The sequence below is a fragment of the Melanerpes formicivorus genome, unplaced genomic scaffold (assembly GCF_026170545.1).
Source record: "Melanerpes formicivorus ecotype bairdi unplaced genomic scaffold, bMelFor1.0.p_v2 SCAF_1, whole genome shotgun sequence".
NCBI classification, from domain to species: Eukaryota; Metazoa; Chordata; class Aves; order Piciformes; family Picidae; genus Melanerpes; species Melanerpes formicivorus.
This window is the reverse complement of record NW_027142353.1, coordinates 47,368,905-47,388,042: the sequence shown is the minus strand read 5'-3', so window position 1 is coordinate 47,388,042 and position 19,138 is coordinate 47,368,905. Positions and strand designations below refer to the sequence as shown.

Below are 19,138 nucleotides of genomic sequence, written 5' to 3'. Positions count from 1 at the left end.
GTGCTGTACTGTGTGTTTTCTTGTCATGTCAAAACTGAAATTTGGACCTCAGGTTTCCTAAAATAGAGGAGCAGGACAGCTGCCTATGAGTGACACACACATATTTACATGTCATAGGCTTTCCTTTCTGTTGCCTCCAGCTGACACTATTTGATTTAAACTTTGAATTTGGCCAGAAATGCCAAACATTTAAGACAGGCATTATTAACACTGAAAATGCAGTCAGGAGACTGACAGGACCATGGAGAACACCAGAAAGAGAGCTCTATCTGACCTTGATTTGTGGGATTAAATGAACATTATTGAAATGAACATTATTGAACATTATCTTTCAAAGTTTAGCTTTTATCTTTCAAAGTTTAGCTTATCTTTTTGCTTTCCAAATTTATAGGGCCACTTCTACCCAAAGTGTTGGCCAAACCCGAGAATCTATCTGCGTCTTTCATTGTTCAGGAAGGTAACATCACTGGTCATTTTTCCTGGAATATATCTAAGGCTGACATTCACCAGCCCATGACAGGGTTTCAAGTCACTTGGGCAGAAGTAACCACAGAAAGTCGGCAGAACAGCTTACCCAACAGCATCATTTCACAGTCACAGATACTTCCAGCAGTAAGTTGTTTGTTACTTTCCTTTGCTATTGGCTTCATGAGTCTTCCTGTACATGGCCTGTTTTTAACATTTAGTGCTGATGCAGACATCACACATAGCATTCTCTGGCTCTGCAGGCAAGCTCGAGAAGGATGTTCTTGATTTTTCCTCCCTGCTGGTGATACTCTTCTTGAAGAAACAACAAATGTTTTATTGTGCACAATTGTCAAATTAGCAATCATTGTCTGAGAAATGCCTGAGAAGGGAGGAAAAGATCATCTGTGTGGAAATAGATTTTTTTAACTTCTTTGGGTGATCAGGCTGTTCACCTTGGTGGTTATTACAGTTTTACTAATTATTTGGTGTCCAAGTCAATGGATTTAGGAGAATATTCTCTTCCTTTGAATCATAGAATCACAGAATGACTTAAGCTGGAAGGGACCTTAAAGATAATTTAGTTCCAACCCGCCTGCCATGGGCAGGGACGCCTCCCATTAGACCAGGTTGCTTAAAGACTCATTCAGCATGCTCATAAATACTTCCAGGGATGAGGTATCTTCAGCTGCTCTGTCAACCTGTGGAGTCACTCACTGTTCTAAGAAAAATAAAAATCACTTCCCCCTCTTCCAATATTCACCATTGTACAATGGACAAATAACTTAAAGATTAGATTTCACTGTTCTTTGTGAGTGCAAGAATTCACAGAATCACAGAATCACCAAGGTTGGAAGAGACCTCAAAGATCATCAAGTCCAACCTGTCACCACAGACTTCATGACTAAACCATGGCACATCGTGCCACGTCCAATCCCCTCTTGAACACCTCCAGGGATGGTGACTCCACCTCCCTGGGCAGCCCATTCCAATGGTGAATGACTCTCTCAGTGAAGAACTTTCTTCTCACCTTGCGCCTAAACTTCCCCTGGTGCAGCTTGAGACTGTGTCCTCTTGGTCTGGTGCTGATTGTTTGAGAGAAGAGACCAACTCCCTCCCGGCTACAACCAGCCTTCAGGTAGTTGTAGAGGGCAATAAGGTCTCCCCTGAGCCTCCTCTTCTCCAGGCTAAACAATCCCAGCTTCCTCAGCCTCTCCTCATAGGGCTTGTGCTCAAGGCCTCTCACCAGCCTTGTTGCCCTTCTCTGGACACGTTCAAATGTCAGAGCACACTGAGGGGCTCAGAACTGGACATAGGACTCAAGGTGTAGCTTAACCAGTGTGGAGTAACGGGCACAATGACTTCCCTGCTCCTGCTGGCCACACTATTCTTGATGCAGGACAGGATGCCATTGGCATTCTTGGCCACCTGGGCACACTGCTGGCTCATGTTCAGCCTAACATCGACCAGTACCCCCAGGTTCTTCTCTGCCTGGCCGCTCCCCAGCCACTCTTGACACCAGCCTGTAGCACTGCATGGGGTTGTTGTGGCCAAAGTGTAGCACCCAGCACTTGGATTTCTTGAATGCCATCCTGATGGACTCTGCCCATCTGTCCAGTTGGTCAAGGTCCCTCTCAGAGCCTTTCTGCCCTCTAACAGATCTGCTCCCAACTTGGTGTAGTCTGCAAATTTGCTGATGACTGACTCAATCCCCTCATCCAGATCATCAATGAAGATATTAAAGAGCATGGGGCCTAGCACTGATCCTTGGGGGACACCACTAGTGACTGGCCACCAGCTGGATGCGGCACCATTCACCACCACTCTCTGGGCTTGGCCCTCCAGCCAGTTCCTAACCCAGCACGGAGTGTTGCTGTCCAAGCCATAAGCTGACAGCTCAGATAGCAGTTTGCTGTGGGGGATGGTGTCAAAGGCCTTGCTGAAGTCCAGGTAGACTACATCCATAGCCTTCCCCACATCCACCAGGTGGGTCACCTGATCATAGAAGGAGATCAGGTTGGAGAGGCAGGATTTGCCCTTCCTAAATCCATGTTGGCTGGACCTGAGCCCTTGGCCATCCTTCAGGTGCGCAGTTATTGCCGCCAAGATAATCTGCTCCATCCTTTTCCCTGGCACTGAGGTCAGTCTGACTGGCCTGTAGTTTCCAGGTTCCTCCATCTGATCCTTCTTGTGGATGGGCATCACATTGGCCAGTTTCCAGTCATCTGGGACCTCTCTGGTGAGCCAGGACTGGAGGCAAATGATGGAGAGCGGCTTGGCCAGCTCATCTGCCAGCTCTCTCAGCAGCCTACGATGGATCCCATCTGGTCCCATGGACTTCTGAGTATCCAAGTGGCTCAGCAGGTCCCGAACTTCAGCAAGGTCTTTGACACCGTCCCCCATAGCACACTTCTGGCCAAGCTGTCAGCCCATGGCTTGGATGGGAGCACACTGCGATGGGTTAGGAACTGGCTGGATGGCCGAGCCCAGAGAGTGGTGCTGAATGGTGCCACATCCAGCTGGCGGCCAGTCAGTAGTGGGGTACCCCATGGATCAGTGCTGGGCCCTGTGCTCTTTAACGTCTTTATTGATGATCTGGATGAGGGCATTGAGTCTATCATCAGTAAATTTGCTGACGACACCAAGCTGGGGGCAGGAGTTGATCTGCTGGAGGGTAGAGAGGCTCTGCAGAGAGACCTCGACAGGCTGGACAGATGGGCAGAATCCAACGGCATGAGATTTAACACATCCAAATGCCGGGTTCTGCACATTGGCCACAACAACCCCATGCAGTGCTACAGGCTGGGGTCAGAGTGGCTGGAGAGCAGCCAGGTAGAGAGGGACCTGGGGGTACTGGTCAATGGTAGGCTGAACATGAGCCTGCAGTGTGCCCAGGCAGCCAAGAGGGCCAATGGCATCCTGGCCTGCATCAGGAACAGTGTGTCCCGCAGGAGCAGGGAAGTCATTGTGCCCCTGTACACTGCACTGGTTAGGCCACACCTCGAGTCCTGTGTCCAGTTCTGGGCTCCTCACTTTAGGAAGGATGTTGACTTGCTGGAATGAGTCCAGAGAAGGGCAGCGAAGTTGGTGAGTGGCTTGGAACACAAGCCCTATGAGGAGGGTTTGAGGGAGCTGGGGTTGCTTAGCCTGGAGAAGAGAAGACTCAGGGGTGACCTTATTGCTGTCTACAACTACCTGAAGGGGGGTTGTAGACAGGCAGAGGTTGGTCTCTTCTCCCAGGCAGCCAGTACCAGAACAAGAGGACACAGTCTCAGGCTGCCCCAGAGGAGGTTCAGGCTGGAGGTCAGGAGGAAGTTTTACACAGAGAGAGTGATTGCCCATTGGAATGGACTGCCCGGGGAGGTGGTGGAGTCACCATTGCTGGAGGTGTTCAGGAGGAGAATTGATAGGGTGCTTGGTTGCATAGTTTAGTTGGTTGGGTGGTGTTGGATGACAGGTTGGACACAATAATCTTGAAGGTCTCTTGCAACCTGGTCTAGTCTAGTCTAGTCTAGTCTAGTCTAGTCTAGTCTCATGGATTTCTGGGGCAATACAGTGCTCCCTGACCCCATCACCCAGCTCAGGAGGCCACTTGTCCTGAACTCCTCCTACCTTACTGTTGAAAATTGAGGCAAAGAAGTTATTCAGGACCTCAGCCTTTTCATTATCTTTAGTTACAGTGTTACAATTAGAATTCTTCCTCCTGTTTCCTTTAAGACAGCCTTTGTTTTTTCAGCTTCTCTCCACCTCTCCTTCAGAGGCAGATGAAGGAGCAGTGCATTCTAATTCTTCTGCTAGATACACCAGAGCCAGCAGAAGGCTTAAGCATCTGACCTTGATCCAAAGTCTGCTAACAACATTGAGAGAATGTAGGATATTGTACAGTGAGAATCATCTTGAAGGTCTATTCCAACCTGGTTTATTCTATGTAACATTAACCAATTCTTGGTAACTTCTGACTGAAGGGCTGAAATGCACAGGTCCCAGTAGCCAGAGGAGTGCCTGAATATACAGAATGATGTATGAGCACAATGTATGCACTCTGCATATTTACACTCTCTATCTCCTGCCCATTCAGTATTTTATATGAGATGGAACAGGTTCAGCAGGGTCTATTATAAGTAGCCTCATCTCAGAATATATGTGAATTTGGCAGTAAAAGTACACTTTTCTCCCCAACTCTTCTCTCTCTCCTTTACTGTGTGCTCTGACAGAAAACACAAATCAGTTATTACCCCAGAGCACTTAGGGCCCCCTCATGGTGCTGGGTGCAGTGCCAACCTGAAGAACTTGCCCTGCAAATTCCTGTCCAGCCCAGCCTAGCTGGACACAGAGACACACCATGCCCACACTATCTGGAATCACTGCCCTGCTGTCCACATCCTGGGACTGGACCTTTTAATCTTAGTAAGATAAATCAGGACTTTTGATTCCTTATTACTCTTTAGTTTTTAAACAGATGTGTTCCCATTTGGGAGCATTTATTAATTAATGTATTTATTATTTTTGTTGAATAGAAAGATTGGGAATTTTTTTCTTGTTTTTTTAGGGTTTGGGGTTCTTTTTGTGTTGAGCATATAATCTATTTTCCAGAACACAAAGGAACAACTTGGAACTGAAACCATAGCACCCTGGTAAAAAAAGAAACCTGCTCAAATGGAATGGCAAGCAAAAAATTAAACACAAACTCTCAACCAAGTGATAGATACATTAAATCCTTTTAACAGAATTCTAAGGAAACAATCTGGGGGGTACCAAGTGTAGTGGAATATGTTTCAAGCATTGATTTGTTTGAGTGGAGGAACCATGGTTTATATTCAGATGCTCTGAGAATTAATGTGATTTATTTAATTTTAGGATCATTATGTACTTACTGTGCCAAATTTGAGGCCATCAATGCTGTACCGCTTGGAAGTTCAGGTGCTGACAACTGGTGGGGAAGGGCCAGCTACAATAAAATCATTCCAAACACCTGACCTTCCTTCACTTTCACCCCACAGTAAGTACCATTATTTGTTATAAAACTTCAGTCCATGTGTAAACAGTTTTCTTGAACCTTAGAATCATTATTGTTTCCAGCAGCATTCCACAGACAATGGATGTGTGAAAATATTGACGGTTTCCCCCTGTAACTGTCCATCAACACTGACAGATGGAAATGCAATCTTTCTCTCTCTCAGGAATGCCTTTCATTTCACCACAGCTCTTTGGCTTATGCCTACAGCATTTGGGATTCAAAGCCTGTCCAGGTGCTAGCCAGGCCTGGGATTCCTTGGTACCACATATGCAGGGCTTGATACATGCATATTTTCTTATTTATTTAGGAACTCATCTGAAGCAACATCATCCACATCACTATAAACCACTGCCAGAGAAATATTAGACTGTTTCAGCTGATTAAACAAATAACAGAGAAAAACTGAGGTCTGAAATGAGGGCTGAGAGAAGGCACATCTGTAGGAGCAGTGAACCCAGTTTTCCAGTGGGAGTTACCATCCTGTAAGATCTGTATCTGCTTCGTTATAGTTTACCCATGATGAATTGTATTTGCACCAAGACCAGGATGAAACATACAGCAAGTATCATTTGATTACCATCACTATTCAACAAATTGAATGTCACATCCAACTCAACACCTGTGAGAAAACCAGAAGTGTGTTCATTACGATGTTTTTGTATGTCAATATTTAAAGTAGATTGAAATGGTGCAGTGTATATGGCTATTTCTCTTAGTCACTTCAATGTTAATATTTGCAAGGTTGTCCTGTGATGTAGACATACTTTTGAGCACTGGAGGCCATGTTCTCATCAGAGTGTTTAAATAATATGTTTTACTTAAAACTCTGTCTGTCAGCAGCTTAAGCTCTAGTGTCTTTTTCAATTAAAGAAGATCTTGATATGTCTGAAATTAGGACATAAGGAAAATAAATACTAGTAGCAGAAACTCTAAAATAGTCCATATTTCATAATTGCAGTATCACCACACAAGGAGGAGGAGGAGGATACATTTGTATCACACATCTGTTCTGAGATGTTATCCTTTTAGCATGTAAATCTTCCAATAATGCAGTTAATAGCTGAAAAACATGCGGGGTAGATGACCTATCGTAAAGAAACAAATGGTAATTCACAAACGTGTTAAACATTAATGGCAATCAATGAAATTAATTGTTAGGTTCTGGAAGAATTACTTGAAATTCTATTTCAAAATTTTTGGTATGTAATATTGCAAGGTATCTCAAAAAGAAAACATCAATTTTCTAGTTAAAAATGCATTAGCATTTCAGAAAGTGAAGTTCTGAGGTGCATTCATTATTTAAGTAGTCACCGAGCTATGTTTTGGCTTTGGATTTTGATGCATGTCATTCTTTTCCCTGTGGATCTTTTGAACAGAAGGATGGATGGATGGCTGTGCTCTCTTCTGCCATTCTGCTTACAGAAAGAATTATGTGACAGCATTCTGGCATGTGGAAAACATTGGCTTATAGTTTATTTGAATGCATTTTTCAAATTTAGACAGAAGGGTGCCCTTTTTAGCCATAAGAGAATTAATATTGCCTTATTGTACAATATAAACTGTCTAGAATAATTTGCCACACAGAGAGACATACTTTGATAGTAAACAGAAACTGCTTGGATTTATTATGGAGACAATGGAAAGTATCTGCCAATAAGCATCCACACTAATGCTTATAATCGGCTTCTAGTGCTCAAGACTTCCAAAGCACTTCTGGGTTCTTTAGCCCTGCTTCCATTGCTCCCTGAATCATTTTATAAAGCTAACATACCTTTAACACTCAGGAGGCAAACTTAACGAGGTGGACACTTTTTCTACCAGCAGATGCTACAGACTCTACCATACTTCATATTTGTCTAAGATACTCAATGAGAGGAGCTCAGACATTAGTGGTAGATACATTTTCCTTCTCTTGATGACATACTGTTTTGTGGTAAAGCAAAGATGAAGAAAGAGTTCTACCTGAAACTGAGGATCAGAGTTACATTTATTACGGTAGAGCATTCGCAAAATATCCAAATAGTTTCCCTGTACTGATGTGTCCTCCTTTTTGTACCCTAGCTAGGCAGGGAGGGGGGAGTGGAACAGATTCAGTTTCCCAGGGGGAAAACACCCTGCAGGGAGGGAAAGCACCTGCAAGCCCTCCACCCTGTTTTGTTTCTTTTCAGAATGGGTGTTAACCCGCCACATGACCTTTGTAGGTTTTTCTTTTGCGTGGGTTAATTCCACGGGACTCACTCATCTAATTTTCCTACATTTTTTACTTTCAATTTCAAAGGCCTCTTTTTTTCTTTTCTCGTTCCACTCTGCAAGTTGTCTTTTTTGATATTCACTCAGTGAACAAGAACTTTTCCAGATATTTTTAGTGCCACATGATTGAGCCTTTAACAGTAGTTTAAAAAATATTCAGGACTATGGTGCTTTCCATTCCCTCTTCTGTAATCTCCCTTTTTGCAGTATTCATTAGTGAATAAACAGATGAACTCTTCTTCATAAAATCTGTAGTTCATAGTATCATAGTATCATTCAGGGTTGGAAGGGACCACAAGGATCATCTAGTTCCAACCCCCCTGCCATGGGCAGGGACACCCCACACTAGATCAGGCTGGCCAGAGCTGGCAGAAGGCCGGAGACTCCGAGATTTCTGACAGGTTGAAAGCATTTCATGTGTACAAGTCTTTACAAAGGCAACACAATTTGAATCAAACTGATGTGCAGCACTGTTTTGACATTTAGAACGCACAGGGCATAGATGAGGCTAGAAGTGATCTCCATGATGTTTGCTGAGCACACAAGTCAGTGGGATCAGGGAAAGTGATTACCTCAGGCTTCTCTGGAAATTTCTGTCCAACCTTTCAATCATGGTCTATTCCAGTTATCCTGGACCAGATCTGCAGTAACACTAATAAAATTATGTCTCATTCATGGTGGAATGGTAAAGCATGGAACATGGATGTCAGTCTTTATTACAATGATGCCAGATCTGGCTTGAAGATAAACTGGAAGTTGGCAGCCCTGAGTCATCATAGCCTTAGTCTTTGTTACTGAGGGAAAGCCTTATTCTTCTGAAATTAATCAAAGTGGTTACTATTTGCTGATGCTACCCTCTTTGAAGCATTCAACTTTTAAAAATAACAGTGTACCTTTGAAGTACATAGAGGGGTTTTCCCTTTTAAAGTAGATTCTGGAAATATTTTTTTTTTTAAGTTGAGAAAATAGAATTGTATTGAACAAGTGTATTATATAGAGTCCACTATGATGTAATTTTTTTTTCCTTCTAGAAATCAGTTTATCAGCTCACCCTTCAAGTCATCTTCCAAATCCAAAATGAAAAATACAAGGTCAATAAAGCTCATGCATAGATTTTAAATTCTCAGCTCTAAGTGATGTCCTGGTTATCCTTTGAATTTAGCAGTACAGCTTTAAAGTTGTCAGTCCCTAATTCATAGAGCCTTGTTTGCTGAATCATACAGGGTATTGTTATAATTTACTAAACTAAATCACACTAAGCATTTAATTCAGCAATAGAGTTGTAATTTGCTACTTGATTCACTAGTTAAAGATTTATTTTCTCTAGTGGTGTTGTGTAATAGTCGATATAGATAATAGGATGTTTTTAGATGCTCCACATCTTTACATTAATGTATTATTTGCTGTGTAAGATTTTGATGGATTTGTCAGTTGACTTCAGGATGCATTTTGTTTATCTTTATTCCTTAAGGAAAATTACAAGATTATGCCATTTTTTGCTAGCTGCTTTGTGAAGTGGGTTGGGTTTTTTGTTCTTTAGTAATTTTTGTTTGAGAGAGAACGGTTTGTTCTTGTTATATCTTTTTTTATTGTAAAAGTATAGATGTTTTATAGATGTTTTATAGATGTTTTATAGATGTTCAAATTGCCTCGACACTCTTCCCACGTTTTATCATCTTGGAATTGTTTATAGAGCAGGAGAAATTCAAATAAGACAGAACTTTTGCTGTGTCATCTGTGTGTATTGTTTTGCATCATTGTGATGGTTTAACCCACACACATTAACAAAAGCTTGGTTGAACGCAGTTGAGGAAGTGAAATGGAACTGTATTTTACAAGCAATAATGGAATGCAATGAACATATACAAAATACACAGTATTTACAATATTATACAGGTGTTTATATAAGGCAAACAGTACAGAAATCCTCCTTGGGCAGGAGGACACTGCCCCACTTCCCCCCAACCTTTCCCCTCCCTTTATCCTCTGGTTAATTAGAAGAAAAGAGAAGAGGAAGGATGTTAGGGGAATTTCAGTTAGTTCAAAAGCTTCGTTAGAAAAGCTAGTAATGCTTATCTCTAGGTTGCTGATTAAGAGTCCTTCAGCGAAGCAGCCATGCATGCCAGCAGAAAGAAGAGAACAGAAATGAGAGCAGAATGTAAGATTGTAAAACTAAATCCCACTCATCTGACCAATGAAATTAGTTTAAAATTATTGCTCTTGTTTTCCTTTTTACAGCCAAGTGTAGATTTGCTTAGATTTTTTTTTTTTAAAGGCACAGCCTAAACTGTCACAATCATCATTAAGTATATATCACATAGACAATAAATAAGCAACTGATTTCTGAAATTCTGAAATGGCTTCAGAAAGAGCCAAGGACACGATGTGGCAATGTTAACATTGGCAATATTGTTTGGCATTGTCACACACAAAGAAATACTCTTTGCTAATGTCAATGTCAATGCCAACTACAAATAGAATAGAATAGAATAGAATAGAATAGAATAGAATAGAATAGAATAGAATAGAATAGAATAGAATAGACCAGGTTGGAAGAGACCTTCAAGATCATTGTGTCCAACCTATCATCCAACACCACCTAATCAACTAACCCATGTAACCAAGCACCCTGTCAAGTCTCTGCCTGAACACCTCCAGTGATGGTGACTCCACCACCTCCCCGGGCAGTCCATTCCAATGGGCAATCACTCTCTCCGTGTAAAACTTCCTCCTGACCTACCATTGGTTCTGTCAGAAACATTAATATTAGTCCACAATACTTTCATCTCCATGCTCCCCACTGGAGTCTAGGAGAGTTTTGGATAGGGAGGCCCTGAGTCAGGAAGGCATGCAGAAGAGGAAACCTCTGTCTGCACAAAATAAGTCAATGAGATGGAAGTAAACCTGTGTAGTTAAGAATGAGCTTTAATGATGCCTCAAAACATGGATGTAAAAACTTGCTTGAATACTGTCTTAAATCACGATCTTATGGAAAACAGTGTGGGATCCAGGCAGTTCTAAATTCAATGTGCAACACCATATTTTTCTTTTAATTTTGTCTTGTGTATATGTAAATGTAGTTGTGATATTGACTTATTTATTAATTCATTTTCTTATACTATGTGCCAAGTATATTCCTAACCTTTTGATCAATACCTGTGAACACCAATTACTAAAAATAATGTTATGCAGAGGTGTGCATTGTAACCAGGAATATGATGCTAATAAGCTGTTGCATGTAGTATTAAATAACTTAAAAAATCCTTTATTTAAATATGTAAATGAATACCTGCATATGTTGATGATTATATATGGTTTTGCATGCCAAAACTCATTGTTCAGTTGTGGGCATGAAACGTAACAACTGTATTACCTCTACTGAATATATTAATAAGGTACAATTTACAAAGTAATTAACAGAATATATATGTAAAGTTTTTTCCTTTTTTACTTAGTTATATTGTAGCAGAGGTAGCAGAACTGTTTCTCTGTTACCCAAATTGGCTGTAGAAATTATATTCCTATAACATTCATTTAAAGTCAATATTTATTTATGTCTGTAATACGAAAAGATTGGTCCTGTGTGTTTGTCCTGTTATTTAGAGAAAAAAAAATTACACTTCATGTAAAAACAATTTGTAAAGAAATGTAAATAGAGTCTGATTTCTTTTAAATCACTATTTTCATGTTTAGAATTTGTACATACTGTTTAGTTAATAAACTACCCTGCATTGAAATCTTGCTACATTATCTCCTCCATAAATGCATTATAGTTTTGTCCTCCTTAAGTTGGAAACTTACAGTCACACCAAGTACCTTTGCTCTATACTTAAATTTCATTGTGTACAAACTCATACCATTTTAACCACAGTTTATTACAGCATTTATTTTTCTTTAGAAAGTTACCAAAATAATCTCAGCATGAATTTAGGCATTATTTGAGTCTTTTATGTTGAAAAGCAATCCTTGAAGTAAAAAATCAGACTCAATAACTTGCTATTCCTTTCTCTGTTTTAATGGGATAATTCACAGTGAAAGTTTGTTCACTCTTTGTAATACTTACTTAAAATAATTAAAGTGGTGCTGGATCTATGTCAGTGGCCTGATCCTGCAAGTCAAGATTTTAATGATTGAAACTGACAGTGAAATCTATGTACACACCAGAATTGGAGTATTTTCTCTTTTAAAGTGCAGTATCCCGTCATTTAAATTCTATATTTTTAATAAATATAAATATCTGCCTTAGTACAAACATTTAACTGTTTCAGACTTCTCATAGATGTGCTGTCATTTTCAGATGCACTATCTTTAGTCTGGGGATGCACCTTTGACTTAATCTTGACTTACCTAATAGGCATGTTGATTTTGTTAAATTGAACATAAACTCCAAGAATTCCTAGTATCGCTTTCTTTGTTAGAATAACTGCTTTAACTTTTTGTTTTGGTTTTGCTTTTGTTTAAATGGGTAATATTTACAGAAATCCATATAGTTAAATTTTCTGCAAGTGGGACTGTCTCAATGATGCTTGCCATGGTGGTTCAGTAAACCCAGGCAAGAATGATACATCACAGTGGATAGGTAAGTTGTCAAAATCAACAGCTGGGGTGTTCTGTACACTGTAATTCAAAATAGCCATTCATCTTTAATTTCCACAACTTCAAGTACATGTTTTATTCAACACTGAATTAGAAAAGACTGACTGGATTATGTGTATCATGTGAAATAAAGCAAATTTGCTATGTATTTAACAGTATCAATCATTTTGACTGGGGGGTTTGTGGGTTGTATTTCTGTACAACTTGGCTTTTGTGTTTCTAAAAACAATGCACTCAAAAAGATTGCATTTCATAAAAAAAATTAAGTACAATGAAAGCTTTTTACAGTACATTAATAAAAGATCCCCCTCTGTGCTTCAGTTTTCTTACAGGTGTTCTTTTGTTATTGTCTGGATCTATTCCAGTCTCCCCAAGGAAAGCCTTGGGCCAAAACACTGACTGTTAGCCCATTTGTGGCAATGCAGCACCTGTAAGGGTGAGGAAATCATCAGGGAGAACAGTGAGAATATAAACTTTGAAATGAAGCCAATGTGCAAAAACTCCTGCATATTTGAAGGGGGTGCGTTTTGCAGAAGAGAATTGCTGTGTCCCCTTTGGTTTGGGTTTCTTCCTGCCTCTAGTCAAGGTGCTGGCAGGAGCATAGTGTGATAGTTAATACATGCCTTGCTACAAGCATTTACCTAGAGTGCCATGTGACACATTTATGAATGCTTTCTGAACTCACTTCCTCAGCTGTGATGATGATTTATTCATATTACTTAACAATAAGCTACATTCAGGAAGTCTGTTTCTTCTCCATGGAAGATCAGCTTTGGAAACAGTGATTTGTCATTTTTCAGGAGAGTAAGGCAGATATGCTACACACAAATATCTCTTAATGGAGCTTGCATAACTTTTTCACAAGCTTAGTAATGTGTATGTGCAAAGAGTTCAAAACTGTCAATGTTGAAAAGTAACTAGGTTAGCTGATTAGCCAACATTTCTTTCTGATTTTTATAGTTTTAGTTACAAATAGGTGCTTGACTTAAATGGTTCAGACTGCATAGTTGTTAGCAGATGCTCAGCGATAGGCTTTCATTTCCACGCTACCATTTCTATGTAAGTGAAAGAAGAGTCAGACTGGGGGCAGAAGAGCATAGGTGGCACAAAAAGAGGATAATGATCTGAACTGTGTGTTTCTTTGCAGACATCCAATTTCCAGTATTAGTAGCCATCTGCAACCATTCAAAATATTATTTTAAATGTATCTTCTGAGATGTGCATGAAATAGAAGTATTTCAGTTTTTCAGTGAACATACTTGCAAGCAAAAATCAATTCAGCTGTAAATCTTAAAACAGGAATAAATAAGAAAAAAGGCAGCTAGTGGATATTAGCAGTTCTCTCTGAGCACTTAGGGACAACTTTTTGCTTGATGTTTGTGGAATCATGCTGGAGACAAAGAAGACCCGAGGGTATTTTTCTTGCCTTGTGATAATACCTTTTATCACAGACAATCCTAATTAAATGGCTAAAGGTGCTTCATGAAAGAGCAACTCGTCAGAGGTAATCAGTAGCTTAAGAGTGTAATGATGCAGTAGTAGATGAATTGGTATCTTCCAGTTTATCTGATGATTGTATTATTTTGTCTCATCATTTTGCCTGAAGTTTAGTTTAGTTTAGTTTTATAATGGAACACTGATTACTGCTTTTGCTGCACATTCAGCATGAGAACCTGTTTCATTCATGGCACACTCAAAGCACATTTCACAGCACATTGCTATGAAGAATCAGATTTATTATACCTTTCCAATAAAAAATAAAGCCATTAAGATAATCATATACACTCCTATATTAAAATATTATTTCAATAAAGGGCTACTTGTCAACAAAGAAACAGTTTTTAGATATAAAGTATATCTATAGCTGTATCTCATTTAAATTATTAGGTGCATAATATAGTTTTGGAGAATAGGAAACTATTGTCTTTTTCAACAACAGCTATTCTAGGCACAGGAAATTGTAGTAAACACAGAAGCATATTGAAATGATAGCTATCAGTCATATTTGCAGCTTGATGAATGCTATTAAGACTATGTTCAGGTTAGCTATATCACTTTTAGACTGAACAAAACCTGATCTGTATTTGGCTGCAAAACAGAAGATGTAAGTGAATACCAGAAGTCTGGAGAGAGATGAATCAGGAACAATATAAACTGTGCCTGTGGATGTGGTCTACCTGGACTTCAGCAAGGCCTTTGACACCGTCCCCCACAGCAAACTGCTGTCTAAGCTGACAGCTCGTGGCTTGGACCCCAACAATCTGTGCTGGGTTAGGAACTGGCTGGAGAGCCGAGCCCAGAGAGTGGTGCTGAATGGTGCCACAGCCAGCTGGCGGCCAGTCACCAGTGGCGTCCCCCAGGGATCAGTGCTGGGCCCCATCCTCTTTAATATCTTCATTGATGATCTGGATGAGGGGATTGAGTCAGTCATCAGCAAGTTTGCAGATGACACCAAGTTAGGAGCAGATGTTAGTCAGTTAGAGGGTTGAAGGGCTCTGCAGAGGGAACTTGACCGACTGGACAGATGGGCAGAGTCCAACAGGATGGCCTTTAACAAGTCCAAGTGCCGAGTGCTGCACTTTAGCCATGGCAACCCCATGCAGAGCTACAGGCTGCAGTCAGAGTGGCTGGAGAGCTCCCAAACAGAGAGGGACCTGGGGATGCTGACTGACAGTTGCCTAAACATGAGCCAGCAGTGTGCCCAGGTGGCCAAGAAGGCCAATGGCATCCTGGCCTGCATTAAGAATAGTGTGGCCAGCAGGAGCAGGGAAGTCATTGTGCCCCTGTACTCTGCGTTGGTTAGGCCACATCTTGAATACTGTGTCCAGTTCTGGGCCCCTCAGTTTAAGAAGGACATTGAAACACTTGAACGTGTCCAAAGAAGGGCAACAAGGCTGGTGAGAGGCCTTGAACACAAGCCCTATGAGGAGAGGCTGAGGGAGCTGGTATTGTTTAGCCTGGAGAAGAGGAGGCTCAGGGGTGACCTCATTGCCCTCTACAACTACCTGAAAGGTGGTTGTAGCTGGGAAGGGGTTGGTCTCTTCTCCCAGGCAACCAGCACCAGAACAAGAGGACACAGTCTCAAGCTGCGCCAGGGGAGGTTTAGACTCGAGGTGAGAAGAAAGTTCTTCACCGGGAGAGTCATTAGTCATTGGAATGGGCTGCCCGTGGAGGTGGTGGAGTCACCATCCCTCGAGGTGTTCAAGAGAAATTGGACATGGCACTTGGTGCCATGGTCTAGTCATGAGGTTTGTGGTGACAGGTTTGACTCGATGATCTTTGAGGTCTCTTCCAACCTTAGTTATACTGTGATACTGTGAATTGTATCAAAAAGGAGATGGTAGACACAACTTAAACGGTTTATTTTTCCCCCCTAATCACTAGTAAGAATATTCAATACTTTAATAAGATCCTAATAAGATTCCTTGATTATTTTTTCAGCAATTTTGTAAGCAAGTTTATAAAATATTGGGAAATAATTACAAGAAATTGATATTTTCATTTAATTTAATTTAAAAATTAATATTTACCTACAATTATTTTCAGAATCACTCAGCAGAAAACATGCATAGACCAGTGCAATTCAGCTGTATGAACATTTCAACTTTATATTCTCTCCCTGAAATTCAACTTTTGACTGAAAAAAAAATCTCTCTGTTAAAAAAAATAATTTTATATATATATATACAGTTCCTGGAAAACTATGGGTCAAATAATGTAGTCAGACTTTATCTAGGAAACTTGTTCTCTTATATTAACTAATCTCAAACTCTCCAAAATGCTTCATTGCATGCATCATTCATATAGAAGATAGGTTGCTTGGGTCCTTGCCCTTTCATGCTTTGGAGATAATCAAGGATGGGGATTCCACATTCTCTCTAATTACTTCTGAAACATCAGTAAGGAAAACAATGGTATCTTAGCTATTTAGGAAATTGTACAAGGGAAACCACATAAAATGGAAAATTTCAGTTGCACAGCAGACCTGTCAAATTATGAAGAAATGGAAAAAGTACCCTTTTGAAGCTTAAGTTTATAGGTTTGCTTAATTCTCAGTAGTTTTGTGATGAAACCTTTTTTGCATTGACTCTGGGAAGTCAATGCTAGCATAAAACGAAATCTTCAGGTTCTCAATATGTTTGGATTTGTCCAGACTTTAGTTGCAAGTCTTGAGAAATGGGAGATTGATCAGCCATGTTTCTAGGTATTTTGTACTTGCTGCTTAGCTTCCAAAACTGAGTTAATTAGGACTTGTGATAGTGTAAAACATTCAACACAATAGTTCAAATTATGAACTATTAAATTGACGATGGCAACAGCCCATTTCTGTCGCCTCTTCTGTATGCCATGGGGTTTTGGTTTGAGAAGCTACAGCTGCTGCTACCAAAATTACTAGTCCTCCTTTGTCAGGTAACTTTGCTTTTAGCAAGGTAGGAGCTGCTAAGGAGAATGTTAAGGGCACTGGAGAGCTAAGCTAAGCTAAGCAGGTCAGGTTGGTCTGCCTGTAGGATGGTGTGTCAGACACCCAGCTTAAGGATGGTAGGGGGAGAGGGGAACAATTCCTGTAAGTGGAAAAAAAAAGAGCACCTTCAGTGAAAATGCTGTAGGAAGATCTCTCATCCCACCATAGAAATTCAGAGTGAGGGGAAGAAAGATTCAGCACAGAGGTGCCTGCTGCTGAGCAAAGAGAGAGAGGAGCACATCACACCTTTCGTGCATTCCCTTTCTGAGGGGACTAGGAGAGGGTGACAAGGATGGACAAGATGTGAAGAAGACTGGCATGAACACGACTTGTGCTGGAGTTCACACAGACCTACTTCCATTGAACTAGTTTGCAGAAGATTCATAAAAATACCTTGATTTGCTCTTAGCCCAGAAATCTGCAGATGCAGAGCTGCAACTCTGGGACTGGAGTGCAGAGGATCACCTTGGTTGGAGATACTAGCTGGAAGTGACAGGCTCTGACAGGGTTTTGTTTCTGCTGCTGGCACTATTAGGGACCTCAGCTTCTCCAAGATGGAGAATATTTGAGCAAAACTTTGAGAGGTGGGATGTAGGCCTGTGTGGAACTGTTTTGGCACTGTGGCAAACACTGCTGTTCCTTTTTTTGTTTTCTCTGGAGTTGCTCTAAGGGAGCCTCCAAGGAGGAAAATAGAAGCAGGACTCCCCTTATGTTGTGTCAGAAGTTACAATGATTTGCTCAATCATTTTAGTATTTTACTGTTTTTTTTCATACTTTACTGTTTTTTTGTACTTTACTGTTTTTTTTTTTTGTATTTTACTGCATCTGGGAAGGGGCAACCCCAGGTACCAGCACAGAATAGTGGCTGCCCTGATGGAAAGCAGCTACATGAAGAAAGACCTTGGAGTGCTGGTGGACAGCAAGTTCTGCATGGGACAGCCATGTGCCCTTGTGGCCAAAAGACCCAATGAGATCCTGGGGTGCATCAAGAAAAGTGTGCACAGCAGGGCTAGGGAGTTTAGGAACCGAAACTGTGTGGGAGGTAGCACTTAGAGCAGCCTGCCAATACCTGAAGATGGCCTACAAGAAAGCTGGGAAGGGAATTTTTAGAAGAGTTTGTAGTGAGAGGCTGAGGTGCAATGGATTGAAGCTTGAGGAGGGCAGATTCAGACTGGAAATCAGGAAGAAATTCCAGTGAGGGTAGTGAGACACTGGAATGGGTTGCCCTGGGAGGTGGTTGAATCCCCATCACTGGAGGTGTTTCGACGAGGCAGAGATGCAGTGCTGAGGGCCATGGTTTAGCCCCAGCCTTGGCAGTGTTAGTGAATGGTTGGACTGGATGAGCCTAAGGGCCTTTTCCAATGAAAATGATTGAGCAGCAAATGATTGGGTTCTGTTTTTAACCACCATGAAAGCACCTACAGTAATGAGGTCCTGAGCCAGTTGCACTGGGTATCAATCAAAAGAAAGGAACATTCCTCCTAAATGCAGGATTTGAACCAACCAGGAGGCTCATCACATATCACAACTTAAACACAGAGCTTCATTCTCAATCCTTCTAGCAAGGCATTGGTCTCAAGCAAAACTTTTTTACTCGCTGTAAAATTCCTACTATAGCCAGAATATTGAAGGTGAAGCATTAGAAAAAGGAGGCAATTTGCATACAAGAGAAGACAAGCAATGAAGAGACCTAGAGGCTATGACTAGTTCCTTAACTGTCTTAAATATGGGGAAATTGTGATGCAGGCAAAGCATTTCTGCACAATCATGTTTCCAATTTTGCTTATTGAAGTAGTTAGCTTCAGATGAAGGAAAAGTGTGCTGCTCTGATTTTTAGCAACTTAAACTGAGGGTTTAGCAACTGTTACTGTGAAATACTCCAAAGCTTCTGAAATCAATAGACTTCCTTTATATTCAGAACACAAGACTACATGCATGACTTGCTGCATTATGATTAAAAGATAGCCTTTTCCAGGCATTGTGAAGCATATGTCACAATCATCTTGAATGTGGAACTATTGAAACTCTTGCAGATCAAGTAAACGTTTCTTTTCCTCCTTAAATAGTTTATGATTACTCAGAAACAACAAAAAGGGTTATCCTTTAAATGAACCCATAGCCACAGAGAAGAAGAGAAAATATGGATTTTCTGAAAGACTTTTGAAGGAGAGAGGATAAAGACCACCAATTATAGGCAACCAGAAGTTTGGTGTCAGAAATAAAAAGAGGCCAGATGTGAATACCAGTCTCCTTGAACATTTCTGCTGTGCATCTTGGCTGGTCAGTGGCTCCAGGTATAGTTAGTCTGCAAGCAGATTCCTCTTTTTTGCTGGGGAGGGGTCACTGGG

The 19,138-nt window shown here is 40.9% G+C and overlaps 1 protein-coding gene across 1 annotated transcript in view; it reads left to right on the top strand.

Annotated features, from left to right (window-relative positions):
* The window catches only part of ANOS1 (anosmin 1), a 188,819-nt gene extending 176,214 nt beyond the window's left edge, over positions 1-12,605 (top strand). Inside the window, exons 12-14 of the mRNA XM_068141783.1 lie at positions 392-612; positions 5,323-5,464; positions 5,790-12,605. Coding sequence (XP_067997884.1) covers positions 392-612; positions 5,323-5,464; positions 5,790-5,848 — 422 coding nt within the window. The 3' untranslated portion in view covers positions 5,849-12,605. The remainder of the gene's footprint in view (positions 1-391; positions 613-5,322; positions 5,465-5,789) is intronic.
* Positions 12,606-19,138: the final 6,533 nt, after the last annotated feature.